General features: G+C 45.3%; 1 protein-coding gene across 1 annotated transcript in view; it reads left to right on the top strand.

Moving 5' to 3' along the window:
- Positions 1-21,959, top strand: part of LNX2 (ligand of numb-protein X 2) — a 169,307-nt gene that overhangs the window by 93,756 nt on the left and 53,592 nt on the right. The window contains exons 6-7 of the mRNA XM_078655991.1: positions 7,431-7,574; positions 20,718-20,895. Of these exons, the coding sequence (XP_078512117.1) occupies positions 7,431-7,574; positions 20,718-20,895 (322 nt within the window). The remainder of the gene's footprint in view (positions 1-7,430; positions 7,575-20,717; positions 20,896-21,959) is intronic.

Raw genomic sequence — 21,959 nt, 5'->3', positions numbered from 1 at the left:
TTTTACCCAATCTATATCCTGAGGTGGTACCTTATCTTTCAGCCAAGCTATTACCCTTTCATACTTTCGCATGACAATCTCAGATGGTCCATTTGTTCGAGCATCCCTCAATGGTTCAGCATTTGGCCATTCGACACTAGTCTTACAAGGGGTCCACAGATCCGATGGGACCACGATGTCAAACAACGTGTTCAAATCAATCCACAATACCTTCGAAATTTTAACAAACCTCTCTACCTGCTTATACCATTCTACTGGATTGTCCCGCAACTTCGGAAATGAGTTGGTAAATGCAGCTAGATCTCCTCTACTCCAGGGTACATGTACATAATTTCCGTTTGATATTTCTCGCAAAGGGAATGCCTCCATATGCATTACCCTTCCCTCGGGGGTCATCACATTTGCACTTCGTCTAACCGTGCCCTTTTTCGACCACCTTTCTTCCCATTTATCCAGTTCCCTCCACACTCTTATCCCTGATACCAGCTCTCTTATGTGTGTTTTTAATCCAGTAGTTCTCTTCTCATCTAGATCCTGGTCTGCGTACTGTAATCTGTGGTTACTCTGTAATGCCCTTGTCCTAGATAAATCCACAGCATACCTGTCTGCCAAATCAGTCAGTTTCTCATGAAACGCTCTAGCTTTCCTAGTAATATCCTTTGCCATGAACAATAACTCATCCTGTTCATACAATTCTATCCTTTCCAAAGGCAATGTTCCATCTATTATCTCATCAACATCTGATTTTAAACTAGTAACATCAAGCCTTTTTGCCTTAATTTCAGCTTTCAAGACACTCAATTTAGCTCCTCCATCCGCATCTCTCCCATCCCAGCTCCGAGATCTACGTTTAGGTATTGGTGAGTTATAGGGAGTCCTCCCCTGTTCCCATCTCTCTAGGTCCCATGCCTTTCCATCTTCTCGGGGTGGGTGGTGAAACACTCCTTCATGCCTCATAGCCCCTCTCTCCCCATCCTGGCTAGTTTCACGGGATGCAGGGTAAGATGTTCCATTACTCCCTCTTTCCTCCCTACTTCCCTGTGATTCCTGATTATTCGAGGCGTGGCGGGACCTATCGCTGTTCTCCTTTCTCCAATGTTGGACGTCTTCCCCGAGTGTATGATGAAGGCACCTAAACCTATTCTGAAAAGCCCGTACCGCCTCATCTCCTCCTTTCCCCCAGAGACGGGACATTTCCTCACATTCTACATTCCTAGTATTTTGTTCCGGCTGTTCTCTCTGATTTGTAGGACATGCATCCCCTCTATTCTCTTGACTTTGGCCTTCCCGTCCCTGACTGCTTTCGCTGGCCCCACAATGAGATACAGTCCCGTTACCCCTGCTTTCCCACTCTGGTTCCGTTCTTGTCCTGTTACTCGGAGATACTATGGACCCGTCCCATTCCCTCAAATCAGCTCTTAACTCTGAAAAGGATCTTGGCTGTGGTCCCCTTAGATCCATTGGTCCTCTCGGACCTCCCTGTTCTGAATTGGGACCGACAGTTGTGTCTAATGGGGTATTCCATGTTACCGATCCTGGCAATTGCTTCCATGCATTTGTCACGTTATTCCTCCTTTCCATCTCGATCCTTTCTCTATCCAATTGCCTTTGTTGTTCCCCTCTATCTCTCTCCGAGTTATAGATCGAAACTATGGGTCCTATGGTAACAGGCACCTGAAGAGCGTCTGGCAATCCCACAGACTCAGCCCTTTCGGTGGTTGGCGTTTTCTGCACTACAAACCTTCCCACTACACTCTGTACAGTGTTGTTTGGAGGTGTTTCTCCGCCTTTGATAGGTGTCCATTCCGATATAGGGAGTGGTGTATATCCCTCTATGTCATTCCCATCTTCCCTTGCGAGCCCTCTATCTTCTATCAACCCCACTCTCGGAGGTGGTCTATCCATTAACAATCTGTTTATCAGATTGTCCTCCGACTCGCTTTCCTCGTCTTCTTCCATGAGGTTTCCTCCTCCTCCTGCCACCTCCCTCATCGGATACATTTTTTCCACCTCAATAGCCTGTACCCTCCAACGCTTTTCCTCCTCATCCCATTTGGAATCTCGCACTGCCCTTACCGATCGCGTCAGCCTTTGTTGACGCCTGTTCAAATTTCGGTCGTGTGCAGCCTTAATCCATGCATTAAGGGCCTCAAACTGTGTTGTTCTGGGCGAGGGTTTCAATGAGGACATGGTTGCTTTTAGCCGATGTAACACCTCTAATTTAAACGTCCCGTACCTCGGGAACTGCATTTCCTCATTCCCTTCCGTAAGCTTATTCCAAGCCCCAATCCACAATATGGTATGCAGCCCCACATTCGTTGCCATATAATGAGCTGGCGTACCCTCCGGTGGAGCCTCTTCCCCATAATAATGTTCACTTCGTTTACGTTTAAAAATCCCTTTCAAACACTTAAAACACTTCATGATTTCTCTTTTCTCCGCGTTCGTTTACTTCCTGATGACACTCCACCAATCTCAGCGCCGTTCTCACTAACTGGCCTATCCGTACGCGACTTTCCTCCGACGTCACGCTAGCCGCCCAACCAGAGCGCGGCTTTAGCTAACGTCACACCAACCGCTCAATCACAGCGCGGCTCTAGCCGACGTCACCCGTCCCCCTTCGCAGCAGTTCCCCTCCTTTCTCAGCTCGTCTCCTCGGTCATGCACGCGTCCCATTCATACTCCGAAAAATGATTACTTCCGTCCAAGCGATCACCTTTCTTTGACTGTACGCCCACAGTCTTTCTGTAGTTGTCACCTTAACTTGGCGAAATATCTTTCCGTTTACTTCCAGACAATCGCCTTCTCCGATAGGTTACTCACACACAGTAACTTTCGACCAGCGTCCGTTACTCATACACTCACTCTTACACTCCCCCTATCTTGGATCCACGGCGGTCAATGGTACCTCGTGACCTCCGTACTATGGTCGACAACTGCCCTGGATGTTCGATACACCCAAAACCACTTAAGCTCTGGCCTGAACTTAAGATTTCACCAGTTCACCCGTTTACCAGGTTACCAGTTTACCAGGTTGCGCGCGCTCACAACCTTCTCTCATTCACACTACAGGCATTCAACTCCGCAAGACATTACAATACAAATACAACACAAAACACCGCAATCTGTTCACGCATGACCCTTTTTATACTCACTCTCCGATACTGCTGCTTTTCTCGCACCGTCTGCACCTTTCGGCACACGATTCTTCCGCTGCTCGTCTCTCGATGTCTAGGGGCCTTGGGGTAAACTAACCTCTCTAGATTACCTTCCTCAAGAAGATAACCATCCTCACTCTGCTACCAACTGCTAACGCGGGATTACTGGTTACTAATTATCTTACCAAATCCCAAACTATGTCGACTGAATCGTTGGTACCTGTCGTTGAGTAAAAGGTAATCTCACAATAAGTCAATCAATTTAAGAACTTACACCACGCTAAATGACCACCGACCAAATTTAAGTTTTAAAGATTTAATATAAAGTCAAAGATAACTGAAGATACAAACTTCTCAAAATGAGATTCAAAAGGTAAATTGGTATCACTATAAACATGAACTTCTTGAATAATCTAAGTCTGAAAAACAAAATAATAAGTACAAGCTCAAAAACCATAAGGGTTGTCAAAATAGATATAAGTTGCAATCTCAAAGTCATTACAGAAAAGAAAATTAAGGTTAGTCTGTCCCTACACTATCCTAAGTGACATCCCTACTTAGCAAGATCTTAACCCTCTAGGTGTCAGCCGTGGTGACTTCCTAAGAAGATCACGCACTTCTCTTTGTCTCTTCTCTGATAATGGGTCTCTCCTGATCAGCCTATCTGCTTACCCATCCGCTTCCTTAGGCTCCCAAAATCATCTGCTCTGCTCTCCTCCCGGGTCTCTTTCCCTAATACCAAATCACATTTCTGATAGGAACGCCCCTTAGGACGCCCCTCACGTGGTATCTCTGTGCGCGGCAAACTCCATGATGGTACTCTTGAAGACCCTCGTTAAAGTTGACCTTGGTTCCCAGGCTTCTTCTCCAATGCGCCGATACCCCCTGAAATTCCTGGAAACTCCTACAGGCCTGCGCAAGGCGCCACTGAACAAAGTCCCTTTCATTCGAGCTGATTAGGACCCTCGCACCTGCATACAGCTCATCCTGCAGTGGGCCTCAAATTCCAGACTCCACCATATCTTTAGTCGTAAAACACTCTCAAAGCTCTGTGCTGGACACCTCACGACCTCTTCTCTAACGAGCACATGGCAATTTAAACGACATGACATTATCTGCTCTGGCCCACTTGATTTACATGCAGCAGGTCCCTGCACTCTTAAAACGTTAACTTGATTTAAACAGCAAACATTCTTAACTAGCATACGTTTCTAAAATAACACATCTATAAAGCATATACTTTTAACCCTAAGTTCAATAGTACATTTGGAAGAACCATGTCAACCTTATCTCACATTATTTTAGCAGCACGTTTAGATTTGCTGTGAATTGCCCTAAGGCCTACACATTATACTGGATTTCAAAGTTACATTTAATTCGGACATGATTCTTTTAACATGAGAACATGAGGTTTTCACATATATTCTAACATTTCTACATTATCTCACACCGTTATAATTATAGTTACTCTACTTAACATTCTATACATTTCGCCACTGAATATAAAACACTCTGTATATTTTCACTCCTAGATATAAAACACTCGTGTGCAAAACATGTTTAAACTAACTACGTGCTTGTAAATATGGCGTACTTATACATTTTTTTTCCAAACTTGTGCTCTCTCACTAGTGGAATGGTTACATAAAACAAACAACCATGAGCCACAAAAAAGCAAAAAGGGAAAAATGATGTTACTCAAATGTGGTGGCATGCGCTTGCAATAAAAAATCTAAATTACAAAAATATATAATTTATGCAGATAATTTAATAGCACTGTACACATGCTTCTTGGTAGGTAGAGTTACTTACAACAAACACAGAAACTTTTTTTAGTGTTGTTGACTGGCCAATGACCGATCTGGAGACAGGCCGTGCGATATGACAAGGAGGTTTATTAAGGTTCAGGCACAGATTGTACCCCTTTCGTGTTAATCTTCACAGCAGGGGTACGCAATGTGGTCTTATTTATAGGTCCCACTTCATAACTATCATACTCTAAGCTTAGGCTTCATCAGGGTTAACGTCTACCCTGTGCTTGATGGGCATTTCTTCTTCTACAAGATTTCGGCTCCTCCATTCTGCTCCTCACTCCTGGTATCTCTCTTATTACAGGCAAGCTCTAGCGCCCTGTACTGAAACAAGGACCTTTGGTAAGGAATGCTCTAGCATCGTAGCCACACTCCCTCCCTCCCATCTTCTTCCCTTGTGCATGCCTGGAAAGAAGAAGGAAGAGTATTGTTGCCTCGTAGCCAGTCTCCATCTCTACTGTAGAACCCTGGCTTTTATAGTTCCAGGCCCTGTCCCTTTCCTTTCTCTGTCACTCCCCTTACATCCTCATTGGTGTAGAACCTTTCCTGCACATGCCTGTCCCTCCTTTCCCATCCAACATTGCACTCTAATGTGGCTCCACCCCTTACAAAACTCCAGGCACTGCCCCCTTCTCTTCACCAACAGTCCACGGCTTACTCGCCTTCTGATGTTTCCTTGCTGTAGGAGCTATTCCCGCTCCAAGAAGCCTGCCTATTGTCCCTTTCCAGGAGACTCATTTTGCTCTTCCTATTCTCTAACAGATTTTCTCGGGAAAAAATGTCATAAATATTTTGTTTTGGCATGCTACATCTTAGTGCTTTCTCTTGCTGATGACCCCTTATCCTCCCACTATGGACGCCCAGGCGCAACCAGCACAGGTAACAGACCTGGGAGTTTGTGTGTGGGGCCGTCGAAAGACAACGGGATAGGGAAAGTAAAACACATAAAACCACTTACCTTGCGTTTGCCGCCCCACCCCGTCCCGACGCACCCCTGTTACATGTGCCGGCCGCGCCTGCGTCCCGACGCACCCCTGTTACATGTGCCGGCCGCGCCTGTGGACCCCCTCCAAAACCACAGAAGTCCCTGCCTCTGACACTTCACCCTCTGGAACTAACATCTAGATTCATCATTGTTAAATCGGCTCGCAAAGGGCCAGATTCTGAGAATCTGGCCCTTTGCGAGTGCAATTTTTGCATTTGGGATTCATCATCCCAAATGCAAAATTCGCTAATTGCGAAATCGCATATTTGCGAGGAATTGCATTTAAGGAATCTATATTTGAGATTCCTTAAATGCAATTCATTAACCATTTTCTATTTGCGAATTCGCTATTTCTGGCCGCTATTTACCACGAAGTCAGACTTCGTGGTAAATAGCGAAAACTTAGAAAAATGCACTTTAGTGCATTTTTCTAAGTGGTATGTTACACACACACATGTCCTTTGGACATGTGTGTGCGCAACATCAGGCTACAATTACATTTCAGGGGTGCTACAGGGTGTCCTTTGGACGCCCCTGGCACCCTTGAAATCGCATCCTTATTTGCGATTCGCAAATTGCTAATCGCAAATAAGGAAGCTGTAGAAATCGCAATTAAAATTGCCATTTCTACATGAATGCCGTTTTGCAAGTCCTTAATAGCGATTCCTTAATAATCGCTATTAAGGACTCGCAAAACGGGACAATGATGAATCTAGGGGTAAGTTCTGGCCATACCCTCCCCAAGTGTCAATGCACTTCACAAGAAAATATGATTCTTATTGGTGCAAATGAAGAGCAAGATTAACTTTGAATCCATTTAACATGAAGATGTAGTTTAATCACAAAAGGATGGCAAATTGTTTTTTTTCAAGTTTAAAGAATGAAAAGAAAGAAGCAGCGGCAAATAAAAAAGATTGCATTGGCCCATCAGCACTGACACTGAAATATACTTATTTTTAGAAAGATATGTGCATGTCATCAGTGAAAATGCCGTCACTTACAGAAACCTATGGCTGAAGTGCACTGACTCATTGCCACATGTTTTATGCTAGGGTTGGTGGAAGCAAAATGCGAATGACTCCTGACTAGACCAGTGGATGAAGAGGGCTGACCCAAAGCTTTTCTATATATGTCTAGATTTATGAATTTTTGTTTATGTTTTTTTGATTAATGCTATTTCTAGGTCAGACCTAAACAGTGCTGAGGTGTTGGTGCTTTCATGGATAAAACACAGACAGGAACAATAGGATTATCCCATATAAATGTCCAAAGATGAAATGTGTTTGAAGAACAACTCCCTGGCTTTTGGGGTTATTTGTATCATGACGATCTATTCAAGATTCAGGTGTTTGAGAACATTTGTTTGTTATAATTTGTTTTCTTAATTTATTAAAATGTAATTCATCAAACTTGTCTGTCTATGTCTTCATTTTAGGTAACATAAATTTGATATCTTTACGTATTTTATGTCACCAGGTTAGTGGCGATGTTGTTAATTTCACATTATCCCGTCCATTGAAGCAGCAGATGATCACCATCATCAGAGACACAGCGACACCTAACAGCTTCCAGTACCACCATCATTCACAACTATACCATCTCAGACATGGCCCCCACAAGGTGAGCATGACTTTCAAATATGAGGATTCATATAAAGGCTAGCTTCAACATTTTGTTTACTCTACAGATGCATTCAGTTAGTAAAAAAAAATACTTTAAACTTACTAGAATTACCTTTTGTTTGTATAGTACCATGATAGAGATAAAAAGAAAATGTTTATTTTAAAAAATCTGAATTACATCAAGTAAATGAGAACAGGCTATTGCGAACAAATTCACAAGAAAGAGGTTCTGCAACTGATCTGGGGCTGTAGATCTCACTTGGGTATCCCACCTACCCAGTGTATGTAAGAGTGCAGTAGTGTAGCACTCTCAGAGTACTGTAAATGATTAGTTGCACAAGCCAAAGTATCAGCGGCGATTCCTCCCCTAAGGAAAAAGAGCGTTGCCTCACTGCTTTTCAGCAGTGCAATAAAGGAAAAATAAAATCATAATAATACAATGTTATTATCATTTTATTTTTCAGAGCGAATCAGTTTAGGGCATTCTGGGGCTGGTCTGTCGGAGCAGGGGGAACAGGAAATATGTGCACTTAAGCGTGCATGACAGTTTGGCCGGCCGTCTTGGGCCGTCCAAACAGTCATGCGCACTTACCATGTTCTTCACCTGGCTGTATTGCACAGCCTGAGTGGAAAACAAGCGCAGGCTCCCACTCCCTGTTTGAGCACTGAACCAGACTGCTCAGACCAGTCATGCTCATGCTGATGACAGCAGCGTTGTGATTGGCTTAGGGGAGCCTATAGGCTTCCTGGAGTCAGAAAGAGAAGCACAGGAGAGACGACGAAGGAGAGACGGTGGCCATGCAGAGGTTGTTATGTTATGTTATATTAACAATTTCTTATAGAGCGCACGTACACCAAGAGGTTTCTTGGCGCTGAGTCTAGCATGTGCCGGGGCCAACAGAAGTTACACGTGGGCCTCTGTGAATAGCCAAGTTTTGAGCAGTCTCCTGAAGTTTAGGAGATTGTTACAGGACCGGATTTCCAATGGAAGGGAGTTCCAAAGTCTTGGGGTCAGAGTCGCAAACCTGCGTCCGTCCTGGCGTTGAAGATTGAAGGAGGGGGTGGCCAGGAGATGGAGGTTGGCGGAGCGGAGGTTGCGTGAAGAGGTGTACCTAGGTAGAAGGTTGTTAATGAATTGGGGACTGCGGCCGTGGAGGGACTTAAAAATGATACAGGCCATCTCAAAAGCAACTCGCTGAGGGATAGGGAGCCAGTGAAGTTTTTTTAGCAGCGGTCTGGCTGATTGCCAGCGCGGTTGCTGATGGATCAATCTGGCCGCCTGATTTTGGACCAGTTGGAGACGTTTGCTGAGGAAGAGTGGAAGGCCTAAATAGATGGAGTTGGCATAGTCCAAGTGCGATAGTGCCAGGGCTATCACCACCTGGATCAGGGCCGATTGGGTTAGCATCCGACTAATCTTCCTGATCTTACGGAGCTTGAAGAAGCAGGAGAACACAACCGTGCCTACTTGGGTTTTTAAGGAAAGATCCTTGTGAATGATCACCCCTAGGCTTTTTACCAAGGGAGATTGAATAGGTGGAGGGCCGAGTACAGGAGACCAATAGTGTGGGCCCCAGAATGTTTGACTATTGCCGTTCAGGACTAGCTCGGTTTTGCCGGAATTCAACTTCAGGTGGTTAAAATCCATCCATTGGCGGATATGAAGCATAGTGCCCTGGAACTTGCGGATGGATAATGGGGAGTTGTCTATTGTGAAGATCAGTTGAAGATCATCGGCATAGTTTAATGTAATGGCCTTGAATTCCTTCAGGGACTGGATCAAAGGAAACAAATACAAATTAAACAATAAGGGGGACAATGAGGATCCCTGAGGGACCCCACAGGATGTAGGGAGTTTAGGAGCAGTGAAAGGGGCTAGACCGACCGCCTGAGTGCGGTCGCTGAGGAAGGGCCTGATCCAACTATAGGCCGAGTCGCAGATGCCGGCTTGTTTGACACGGTCCAATAACATGGTATGATCGACTGTGTCAAACGCGGCCAAAAGGTCCAGGAGGACCAGGGCCTGTGGGATTCCTTTATCTGCATTTCCTCGAAGGGCATCCATGACTGCAGTGATGACCGTCTCGGTTGAGTGGGCAGGGCGAAACCCAGCTTGATGGGGGTCTAGGTAATTGGACTGCTCTATGAAGTTGGAAAGATGAGTGGTTACGTGCGCTTCAAGAACTTTAGCCAAATAGGGGAGAAGGGAGATGGGCCTGTAGTTTGAGGGTTTTAAGGGGTCTGCTCCCGGTTTTTTCAGGAGGGGGACAACAACTGCCTCCTTAAAGGCTGTGGGAACTCACCCTGAGACAAGGATTCGTTAAGGAAGGTCAGGATAGGAGGTGAAAGGACCGAGAAGGTGTCCTTTAAGATGTGCGGGGGACAGAAGTCCCTGGGAGAACCGGACTTTCCCTAGCCAATAGGGCCTGTAGAGAATGAGCATCTTTGGGTGGGAAGTGATCAAGGGTGTGGGTGCTGAGTATCATGGCCAGGGAATCCATCCTAGGACTGGCGACTGGGATGCTCGCTTGAATGGTGGCGCTCTTGTCTAGGAAATATTTGTTGAGGGAGTTGCACAGATGTTGAGTAGCCGCGGGTTTAGGGAGCATTATTTCAGTATTGGATAGCTCGTTGAGTATAGCAAAGATGTCTTTTGATTTATTATTCGATTTCTCGATTTTTTCCAAGAAGTAGGCGGCTTTAGCTAATATAATGGCTTTTTTATAGTCTGTACGGGCTGCCAGATATAGTAGTTTAGCATCCGGGGCATAGGCCCGTCTCCATTTCCGCTCCTTTTGGCGGATGTCTAATTTTCGAGCCCTAAGATCTTGGGAGAACCATTTCTGGGCTTCAGAGCGGCGTGCAATTTTAATTTTTTGGAGTGGGGCATGTAAATTGCTCGCTGTTAGTAGCCAGGCCGAAATGTTGGCTTCAGCAAAGTCCACATCCAGATAGTCAGCAGGGGTGGAGCTGGCTAAGCTGTCCAAAAAAGCTTGTTTATCAAAGGTTCTCCATTTTCTGATAAGACCCCCTTCGGACGCTGGGGGCTTGCTACAGGTAGGGAAAGAAATGGTGAAGTTAATTAAATGGTGATCGGACCAAATACAAGGAGATATAGTGGGTGTGGAGACTGTGAGGTTAGTGGTCCATACCTGGTCCAGAATATGGCCTTTGATATGTGTAGCACATGAGATACGGTGGATAAAATTGAGGTTAGAGAGGAGTTCCATTAATTCAATGGCATGGGGACCACCAGAGTCATCGTTGCACCAATAATTGAGGTCGCCAAGTAGGAGTATTTTTGCGTAATCCATGACCAAAGTGTTATATTCATTTTTCACCCCCCGTCAATCAATCAATCACAGAATTTTTAGAGCGCACTACTTACCCGCGAGGGTCTCAAGGCGCTGGGGGGGGGGTGCCGCTACTGGTCAAACAGCCAGGTCTTCAGTAGCCTCCCGAAGGTCAGCAGGTCTTGGGTCTGTCGTAGGCTGAGTGGAAGGGTGTTCCAGGTCTTGGCGGCGAGGTGGGAGAAGGATCTGCCAAAGGTGGTTGTTCTTCGGATGCGCGGGACGGTAGCGAGGGAGAGGTCGGCAGAGTGGAGCTGGCGGTTGGCGACGTAGAAGAGGAGTCGTCTGTTGAGGTAGGCTGGGCCGGTCTTGTGGAGTGCCTTGTGTGCGTGGATGAGGAGTTTGAAGGAGATTCTCCTGTTGACTGGGAGCCAGTGCAGGCTTCTCAGGTGGGGGGTGATGTGGCGTGGTACGTCGAGGATGAGGCGTGCAGATGCGTTTTGAATGCTTTGCAGTCGTTTGATGAGCTTGGCCGGGACTCCTGCGTAGAGGGCGTTTCCGTAGTCGAGTCCGCTGCTGACTAGGTCTGAGTGACTGTTCTTTTTGTATCTGTCGGGATCCACCTGTAGATCCTGCGGAGCATGCGGATGGTGTTGAAGAAGGAGGAAGAGAGGGCGTTGACTTGCTTGGTCATGGAGAGCGTTGAGTCGAGGATGACTCCCAGGTTGCGTGCGCCCCCAGTGCCGTCAGCCACCAGGAGTCGTCCCAGGCTGATGGGTTGGAGCTGAGAATGAGGACCTCTGTCTCGTCGGTGTTCAGCTTTAGTCGGCTCCTCTTCATCCAACCGGCGACGGCCTTCATTCCTTCGTGGAGGTTGGGTTTGGCGGTGAAGGAGTCCTTGGTGAGGGAGAGGATCAGTTGAGTGTCGTCGGCATAGGAGAGTATGTTGAGGTCGTGCTGTCGGGCGATGTGTTCGAGCAGGGCCATGTAAATGAACAGTGTCGGGCTGAGGGATAAGCGTTGGGGTACGGATAATTTCGGAGGCTTCGGATCGGAATGGGGGAGGTGGACTCTCTGTGTTCTGCCGGAGAGGAAGGAGGTGGTCCATTCCAGGGCCTTGTCTCGGATCCCTGCGTCATGGAGGCGTGTGCGTAGAGTGCAGTGGCAGACGGCGTTGAAGGCGGCAGAGAGGTCCAGCAGGATGAGGGCTGCGGTCTCGCCGTTGTCCAGCAGGGTCCTGATGTTGTCGGTGGCTGCGATGAGGGCGCTACCCCGCTCTGTACCAGCTGCCACTGCTCTGTATTATTGTATTATTTTTTTCCCCAGTGGTAAAAATGTATTGTTCTGCACATGTGGCAGCGTTCTGTGAACATGGATGCAGGTGGGACATGTTAAAATTGGATAGCCAGAAAAATGGTAAAGAGGAGCCATGATTCTTAAGAAAAGCAGTATTGACTCCCCAGGTCGTTCTTCTTCCCCTCTGAATAATAGGGAGATGCTTAATAGACTGGTTTATTCCTTGAAGAAGCACGCAGCAGCAGTGGCTGCATGTAGTACGTGCTTCCCAGATTCAGCACAGGATACATGACCACTCATACAGTGTCACAAAGGTGATGTGATGAAGAGGAGTGATTAGTTGCCAGCTTAAAAAAGACTCCAAAAGCACATCAGAAAACCTGTTCAGAGCAGCAAATAATCGTACGATATAAAGCAGAACCCAAAGAAACTCAACAGACCAGTAGAAATCTGAAAGAGTCCAGGGATAGTCAAAGACCGATCCATTGCTGGTGAACATTATGCTGTTATTTCAAAGCTGCAGGGTGGCACTCGAATCAAAGAACAGTACAGCCTCTGTAGGAGCCAATATACTGTGAATGGCTATGAGAAAAAGCCCAGAAAAAGTCCATGCAATGTAGTGAGAAGTAAAGTCTCTGCAATTAGACATACAGGATACCGTCAAGATGCTGACTACACAGATTCTCCAGCTTGAGGAAAGTTTGGAGGATGTACAGGGCTTGAAATTTCTGCGCTCTCTGGAGCAGACAGAGACCCTCAACTGAAGTCTCCTTGGAAGAATCTATACTACAAACATTAAATATTAAGCGAATGTTTGCTTTCTTCTCCATCGAGCTAGGACACTGAGCACTTGGGACAACTTCAACCCTTAGGAACCCACCAAGGGCCCTTAATGGCCATTTTCCCAATTACCATGACAGAGACAACGTCCTACAACATGTATAAAAGACTGGGAACCCCATTAACAAAACCATGCAATTACAATTTTTCCAGACTACACAAATGATTCCACGCCCGCGTTGTTACCTCACTTGCAGTTAGACTCCGTTGTCAGAATCTCCAATTATTCCAAGGCTGGCCAAGTTGTCCTCATCCTAAAAAAAACATGCTGGACCCTGCTTCCGCTGAGAACTATAGACCCATTTCTAACATCCCACTCCTAGCCAAAGTTCTGGAAAAATGTGTACAACAGCAACTGAGGCTACACATCAACAAATATCACTTTTTAGATGACTTCCAATCCGGGTTCAGATCAGGCCACAGCATGGAAACCACAAAACAGCTAGATCCCACCTGAAGAAACCTGAAACCCTTCCTCGATGTGTCCGACCTTAAAACGGCAGTACAGGCACTAGTCATTTCTAGATTAGAGTATACCCTTGCAGGGCTACCCAAAAAATCTCTGGCCCCATTGAAAGCCTGCCTCAACACCGCTGCCAGACTACTTACCAGCTCAAAGAAATTCGACCACATCTCTCCCCACCTCAAAGCGCTGAACTGGCTTCCCCTAGAGGCCAGAATACAATTTAAACTGGCCTGCATTACTCACAAAGCTCTGTATAACAACTCCCCTGCACTTCTGGCACAAAACCTCGTGGTATCAGGTGGACCCAGAAACTCCCGCTCTGCCAAAGACCTACTGCTACAACCTGCACGCTCCCGGAAAAAGAAAACCTACAACCGGGCCTTCACTGGGGCTGCGCCAAGGATTTGGAACTCTCTCCCACCTGCCATCAGAAGACTTCCGTCCTTGGCAAATTTTAAGAAGGAGACAAAAACCTTCTTAATGGGTAAATACCTCGCCTAACGAACACGTTACATTATTATCCTTCTATGGATACTGAGCATTCCCCCAAGAGTTGAGAATATGTACTTTCCTGTACAATGTATCTACCTGTTGCAATTTCCTTCCCACATGTAGCTGGTACTTTGACTACTTGTTTCCTTGCATTATGTATCCCCTTTTTTACCCAATTGATCCCTCCCTTCCCTTTGCGCTGTACACCACCCTTAATACTGTAAAGCGATCTGATACCCTCACGGGTCTGGTTCGCGCTCTATCAAACTTTAAAATAAATATGTAAGTCGAATATATAGTCCGAAGTCAAATCATCTCATTATTTTGTCCACAAGCCCATGTTCGGCACATGATGCAACGTGGGCAAACGGTGTATTCAAAAGTTTGTACATATTCGACGTACATATTTTATAGAATAATTTGAGATTCATTTAACGGAGTCTTACTGCAAGTGAGTTAACACTCTGACATGCAATCAAATGGGAGAAATTATGGATTTCTAGAAACACCCTATTTTGTTTGTTTCTGGCCCTGAAGAAGCCCAAATGTTGGGTGAAACGGGTTGGTTGTACTGAATTGTTTGTCATGAATAAGAAGATGCTGAATAAAAGAATAAATATAAGCAAAGAAAGGACCTCTTGTATCGTGTATTCGCTATGAACCCAACAATGCGCTGAGTTGTGGTTTTTGTTATAAATTGCCTCTCTATATGTTTATATTTTGGAATATGAAAAGCTATCATTGGTAGCTATCTTCTGTAGGTGGGCAATTGTTAGAAGTCTGTCGGAATACTTACCCGTGTTAAATATATCAAACACACATAGTGGTGCGGTATCTATGATCCCTTGCTGCCAATACTTGCTCAGTCTTCTATGACACAGAGTTTCAATTACTCCTACGAGAGGAGCGACGCCGGGCATGGCAACAGGCAGGCAATGGGCTGTGCCGGATGCGGCCCGCTATAACTGGAGAGTGACACATGAGTCTCAGCAGCAGCCCAGCCGCGCCTGCACCAGTGGGGTCGGGTCTGTGTGAGTCGGTCTGCAGGATGATTACCACAGCAGCCAAAATCCAGAGGCAATCAGCTCCCCCTGCGACTGACTGCCACTCAGCAGGCTTACGACTTTGAGTCTGAGTGAGCCGCCGCTGACTCTGGTGGGGGTCGGTGAGCCTCAGAGAGTCTGGCCCGCACATGGGATCCATTGTACCACCTCCAAAGCTGATGACCACTTACTTGTGATGTGAGCCACTGCAATTTGGTTTAAGGGCCGCCTCCTCAAAGTCCTGTCCACAACAACGCCCACGGCAAATGCACCGCCCAGGCAATCAGTCTTAGGATCAGCAGCAGCTGCACAGTGTGTGCTCTGATGTAGGCTCCAGCGGCCGCCGCAGTCCATGGGGTTGGATCTTGCGGTAGCAGGTGTCATTCATTGTGATTTATAAAACGTACTGTGCGGCGGTGTGAGAAGTGCTGCCATTGCCGCAGCCTCCTACAACTTTATTAAAAATGCAGTAGGCAGCAGCAGAACGTCCCGCAGCACCTAATAAAGTATGTGTCATTCACAACCTGAGTCGACTGATATCTCGGTAGTAGCCATTGGGCACTGCCCCTCCTGACATCAGTCAGAATCACCATATGTAATGCCAGGACACAGGACTCCTATTGTTACATTATAGCTAGCTCAGCCAGCCCCCAAGCCTGCTGGGAGGAGCACGCATGTCATGGTGCGCTGCTAGTCCATCTGTAGTTTCAGTCAGCATTGGTGAATTCGCAGCACTACGGCTTGATAGCCGTGTCGTGTCACTTTGTGTTTCTTTGCATTTCAGTGCGGTGATGCAGACCACCACACTAAAATGTGTTAGTCTAACGCCTGATGCGTGGCCCTTGGCAGGGCTAACTCTCATATGTGTTTCAGAAAGAGCCTAAAGACTTGGCTATTTGCTAAAATCTGAGACTTCTAGGCCCCCATACTCAGCCCCGCTCCCTGCCGATTCCATCTGATTAAGTTTTCCAAGCACCAGGATACCCGTAGGGTGACAGTCTGCGCTATATAAGTGTACAATACAATACAATGGTATATTTTGTAACTAGTATGTGTGTGTCGAAGCAGATCCATCAGATATGTACACCAACACCTCCCTTACCCCAGTGTCACAGTGCCAGGCCCATGAGTCTTCATAGGGCATGAAAGTGCTCCCACATATATCCCTGCTAGACTTGCGATTGTTCTGCCCTGGAGCCCACTACTGTTTGCTTTAATTTTGTCCGTCATGTGTTGCCCTAAAGCAGGCCACCCCCTCTCCTTTAAAGTTGTTGATCAGTGAAGATGGGGCTCTATCCTCCTTGCATCTGCTGCTTGGGGGCTGCCTCTGGAAAGTGAAGGCGGGTCCAAGGGCTAAATTCCTCTAGGAAAAATGCTGGCGTGGCGCTCCAAATGGAGGACAACAGCATCCCCTGGGTCCCACTGAGCAGTAAAAAAAGACTTTCAGCAGATGATCCTCTACCATGCCGAGATACAGAGGACCTGAGAGACTCCTGGGGCATTGAGACAGGAAGGACGGGCAGAACGAAAAAGAGGTGCCCTCTGCGCCGGAGTGAGCTGTCAACCTTGCTTTCATAAAAATCTTTCATTAGAAGAGGGGTCATCGGGGGAAAGACATAGATCTCACGTACATTGAGCACTTTGAACGCAATCCTTCTCTTGGAGCCAACTCCCTTGGCAGTGGCTTGGAGGGGGGGGGGGGTTCTGGGGGCTTTTAAGGCTTCAGGACCGTTGTGCAGAGTCCGTTGTGTCTGCATCATTGGACCTCAAGGGTAATCCTTCAATGGCCTAGTAAAGTGCCCAGTGTTGCCTCCCCACCTCAAGGTGCTATATTCCAGCCAAGGTCCGCAGTGCTTTGAGTTTCCAGGTATTTGCGTTCCTGGGTAATTAAAGGGGGGATGTGTGCCAGGCGATGCTTCAGAAGCAAGGCATTGTAATAATACACACATTGCAGCAGTATCGGCATAATATAAAAGAAGACACCAATTAATTCCAGGAAGTATTCAAACTTCTCACAGCCCAGGAGACCAGCGAGGAATAGAGGATGGATATCAGCAAAGTAGGAGGGGCACATAGGTGCGAGTAAAGCTCTTGGCCCTTGATTCACAAAGGTAACTAACAATTATGAGTAAGTTTAGTATTTTCAGTATTCAGAAACTTCGAGTGTAAATTCCGGCTAAAACAAAACAGTAGTAAGTCCAGCACTACACTATTTTAAGTAATAACTTACACTGTGAATACCGAAAAGTAGTAAACGTACTCAAAAGTGTAAACTTACTCAAATATGTAAGTAACCTTCTTGATTCAGGTCCTTCATCTCTTATGTCTCATCAAGGAGCAAACGGCAAACCATAGATTTAGAATATTACTTTTTTTTCCCCTGAAAATGTGTTTATTCTAAGGTTGCTAAAGACGGTTCCTTTGGATAGTAATAAGGTTTTATTAGCATAGATAACCACAACCTATGGGTTACGGTTTAAATCCTGATTATTTATTATTTCAGACAAAGCACTCTTTACATATAATGCCACCCAGTAAGGATGGCATGTGCCTCCTACACCTAAACATAGTGTGTATTTGTGAAGCACACGTTCACCCAAGAGTATCTTGCCACTGAATAACAAATGTTTATTGCTTTCCAACACAACGGTGGTCATTCTATCGACCTCTGAAGGATGAAAGGCTGAGTGGACCTGCCGGGATTTGAACCTGTGACCATGAGGTTGCACACGGCTCCTTATAGTAGATGTATTAGTCCACTGACCCGGAACCCAGCACCTTGTAGCTCTCATTGTGATTTGTAACGTTTTCTATACCTTAATTTACCACTTGTATGATTTGCTGTCTGTATAAAATATGTGTGTGTGACATAAAGCATTCTGATTGGGATGAGTAGTGCAATAAAATAAATAAAATAAATGTGAGAGAAGGTCTATGGAGAGACGAGGGGCACCGTTGGAGGGTGGTAATTAGGGAATCCCTCAAGAAGGAGGTCATTGGGGGTGCCAACAAAGCATTGAGGTTGGGGGTAGAGGTGTCCTGTACTCATAAGCATACAGGTGAGCCACCTGGATCCTGTTTTAGTAGCTCTGAAGGGAATTTGTCCCGTATGGTGAGAAGCAACAGCCAGCAGAATAGAATAAATGAGGAGATGATTGTGAGAGGCGCATAGTTATTTGTGAATGGCGATACACGAGTACCTAGAAAAGCAATGAATGAAACTCCATATTCCAGTTAGCTACACTCACACTAGGAGAAAAGTAGGACTGTGAAGGATGGCAGAGGAAGGCCTAGAATCAGTAGGAAACTAAATGGAAAGAAACAAAGTTGCCCTGAGAAATGTAATGTAAAGTTTGGTAAAAGAGATGTCAGTACATCCTTTGTGCATTAACTAGGGCTATCCACCACTCTGGTGGTGACATTTCGATTTGTACCAGGATTGGGTTTATGATTGCACCTACTGGAAGTAGATCACATGTGTAAGTACAATAACTTCAGGTACAGTATGCACCGAAGAAGGATAGGAAAACCTTTGGAAATCATATATAATGACGCATTGATGTAATAACCCCTAAAATACTATGGGTTGATTGGGTAATAACTTGTCAATAGGAAGTAGCGTGGAGGGGCATAGTGTAGACTGGAGTAGCTGAGAGTGGCACAGAGCGGTGTGACATGGATTTGAGTGGCATAGAGTGGTGTTGAGTTGCGTAGAGTGGAGTGACGTAAAGGAGTACAGTCATGGTTGTAAGTAAATCGAAATAGCAGATAGAGTAAAAGCAACATAAATAAAAAGCTGTATCCCCGCTAAAAGTAGGAAATCATATTGCACATCCAGGATTAATACTGAAACACTTATATAATTTAAAAAAATAGTGTGTTGCAAAAATATGAGGAAGAGCAAAGACAAGGAACAACATATGCACTTGATCCATGCTCCAGGGAGGGGCTACCACAAGAAAGAAAGGGAAGTCCACAGGAGCTAAGCAATCGAAAGATTTCAAATGTGAGTGATAATGAAAGCAACCAATGGTATGCTGCGGGCGGGTGGTAAGTCCACTGAATTGTAAACAATGCATCTCGCGGTACAGTACATGTGTTGTGCAGGCAAGACTGACAAATAATTCAGGAGACAGAGTAGAAGAACATTGGTGGACCGTGTATTCTTGCAAAAAGACATAAGTACTTGTTGCAATCACATGACGCTACGGTTCTGCTGAATTATCGAATTAAAAAAGACTCAAGTCGACTTTGGCATGCTCAGTGACAAGAGAGTGAACACCTTTTTTTATGTTTGTTTTTAAATAGGGGAAAGGGACCATGGAGTAATGTTGGGCACGGGTACAAATATGAAATGTATTCTTATCCACTAGGTACCTGTTGCTTACGAGTCACTTCAACTCAAGTATCTCTGTGTTAGTCATGAGGTGTGGGGGTGAATAGTGTGAGTAGAGAACTGTTATATCCTTACTCTATTTTCCACCATGCAGGCTTCATGTGTTCCCTATTGTGTTGTATTTCAAACCGTCTTGATCACAGTTGTTTTCCACTGTCATTTTGCTGCCGTGAAGGATTAATATGAATACTCTTTGTTCAAAGATGTTTGCACATCTAAAATGACAGATTGATTTGCTTTTTGAAATATCCACTTTTAACTTACCTTGGAGATCTGGATATGTTTAATTTAGCTGTGAACTTCTAAGCCTTTGTTTCTAGGGTCCATTACCAGGTGGCTTGTTGTGTGAATCACCTCCCATTTTGACCACGCTTGGGAGCACTAACCTTGGGCTCTAAGTTAACAGATTGCTCTTTTTATACATATCCTGTCATGCCTCTGTAGGTAATTTGTGTCTTTTCATACAAACAATACTGTGTGGTTGAAGGACACTCTTTAGGATTGTTTCTGATCATTTTTATTCCACTTCAACTTTCCCTGTCCCTTAAGTGTGAAAGTAATTCTACTAGGAAGAATAGACCTCCAGGAGGCAAAGTACAGTAGAAGTCAAGCTTAGCTCTTTTGCTGTATTTGGAAGTCGTGTCTCCTGTGGTAGACAACACCATAAGCTATCAGCCTCCTTCTTTTGGTTGTCAACTAGATATCAGATGCCTACTGACTGTGAAGTTTGGGCAGCTTATTTGAGATTTATCTATTCATGTTTTCCACAAAATGGTAGACGGCTGTACTGGTTTTAAGGGCTCTGAGCCCAGGCTATAGGCCTGGTCTCAGGTGGGGGGGCCTATAACGAGGACGAGGGCCTTTAACAACCTTTAACAATCAATGTATCTCAAGGCAGAAGGGCTGGAATGCTATTAGAACATGCCATCTGCTGAGGGTAGAATTTTCTAAATTAGAAAGGGAGATACAGAAAGATAAACATTGTTGCCACTGAAGGCCTGTTCCCGCCATTATTGGCCCTCAGCTGCTCCTTTGCCTTTAGTGGTGCTCCCAACATTCCAAAGTTCTGCTCTATAAAGCATCAGTACTTCCATCACTGGGGTCAGACAGAAAGCAATAGAAGATGACTCTGACACTCATGGGTGGACACTGATTATCACTTTGTGTTTCTTATCTACTGATATAGAGATTAATGTCTCCACTTTTTCATCTTTTCATAGTGGTATATAAAATGGTGCAAAAAAGGTGATTCACATTTCTCTTGGATGTCCTTCGTAGTATTCTGCAGTTAACCATTTTCCGTAATGCCTTGCTATAGGATCTCTCTAGATGTGTTATATGTCACGAAAAACAGATTATTGTCAAGAAGGAGCTCCAGGAATCCCTTGGAATGACTGTGGCAGGAGGAAGAGGAAGTAAGAGCGGCGAGCTGCCCATCTTCGTTACTAGCGTGCAGCCTCATGGCTGTCTCGGGAGAGACAGCAGAATAAAACGGGGTAAGGACGTCATTTCACACAGTTGGTTCTTGCTGGTGATGCTGATATTTCCTTTGTGCCTGACTATATGGTTGTTCTGTGTGTAATTTATGGGTAGTACCTCATTTCTGTGGTAGCAGCACACACCCAACATGTGTGGATCAAACATGAATTCTGCACAGTAAAATGCAATTTCATCTGTCAGAAATAATGTGGAATCGATAACAAACCCTGATAGATGTTACACGTATTGCAACACAGGTGGAATAAGAAAGTCACTAGCCATGCCCCTTGTAAACAAGCATTTTCAATGCAATTGGTCTCGTCTTTGGGACCTTATATGTATTTAGCTGTGCAACACATTAGCCTGGGTGCTGAAACATGTACTGTTCTTTAAAATGGAGGGAAAGTAAGCACCAAACTGCGCAACACGCCAGGTATGGGAACACATGGAGAGAAATATTGCCTTTCAGCGGGAAATGATATAGTGCATAGCTCTGTTTTTAATATAAAATCAGGGCCTTTGGTGGTCATATCACTGAAAATACAAGAGGGGGACAATTTCTATGGACTGGAATCTAGAGAAAGCTAAAGTGATTCTTGTATTTTACTGACCTCTGTTGGCCGTTTTCTATCAAGAAAGTTAAATAGAGACTGTTGCCAGAAAAATAAAAAAGAAAGTCCCTCATCAGAAGGCAATTCCGGTATTTTACTGACCTCTACTGGTCGCTTTCTATCAAGACAGTTAAATAGAGGCAGTTGAACAGAAAAAAAGTCCCTAAGTGGAAGCAGACAAGTCCTGGGGCTGATCTTCAGGGTCCACAAAATACATACACATATAAATATATACTAAAGTATATACAAGAGGTCTCGAATGCTCGACCTAAAAATTGGGTTACTGGTTGAGAGGGGTGAATCGCTACTCAAGCAGAAAACACAATCCTTGTCAGGGTGAAGTCACAGCCAAACCCTAAATTAACCCGTGCTTAACCCTCGGGTAGCTTAACTTAGAGGCAATGTGTAAAGTATTTCTGCAGCACTTAAAATAGTAATAAAGTGAAACCACAATACAGGAATAATTCCAC

This window comes from Lissotriton helveticus, chromosome 8 (assembly GCF_964261635.1).
Source record: "Lissotriton helveticus chromosome 8, aLisHel1.1, whole genome shotgun sequence".
Classification (NCBI taxonomy): Eukaryota; Metazoa; Chordata; class Amphibia; order Caudata; family Salamandridae; genus Lissotriton; species Lissotriton helveticus.
The sequence above is the reverse complement of the archived record's forward strand: the minus strand, read 5'-3'. Positions and strand labels throughout refer to the sequence as shown.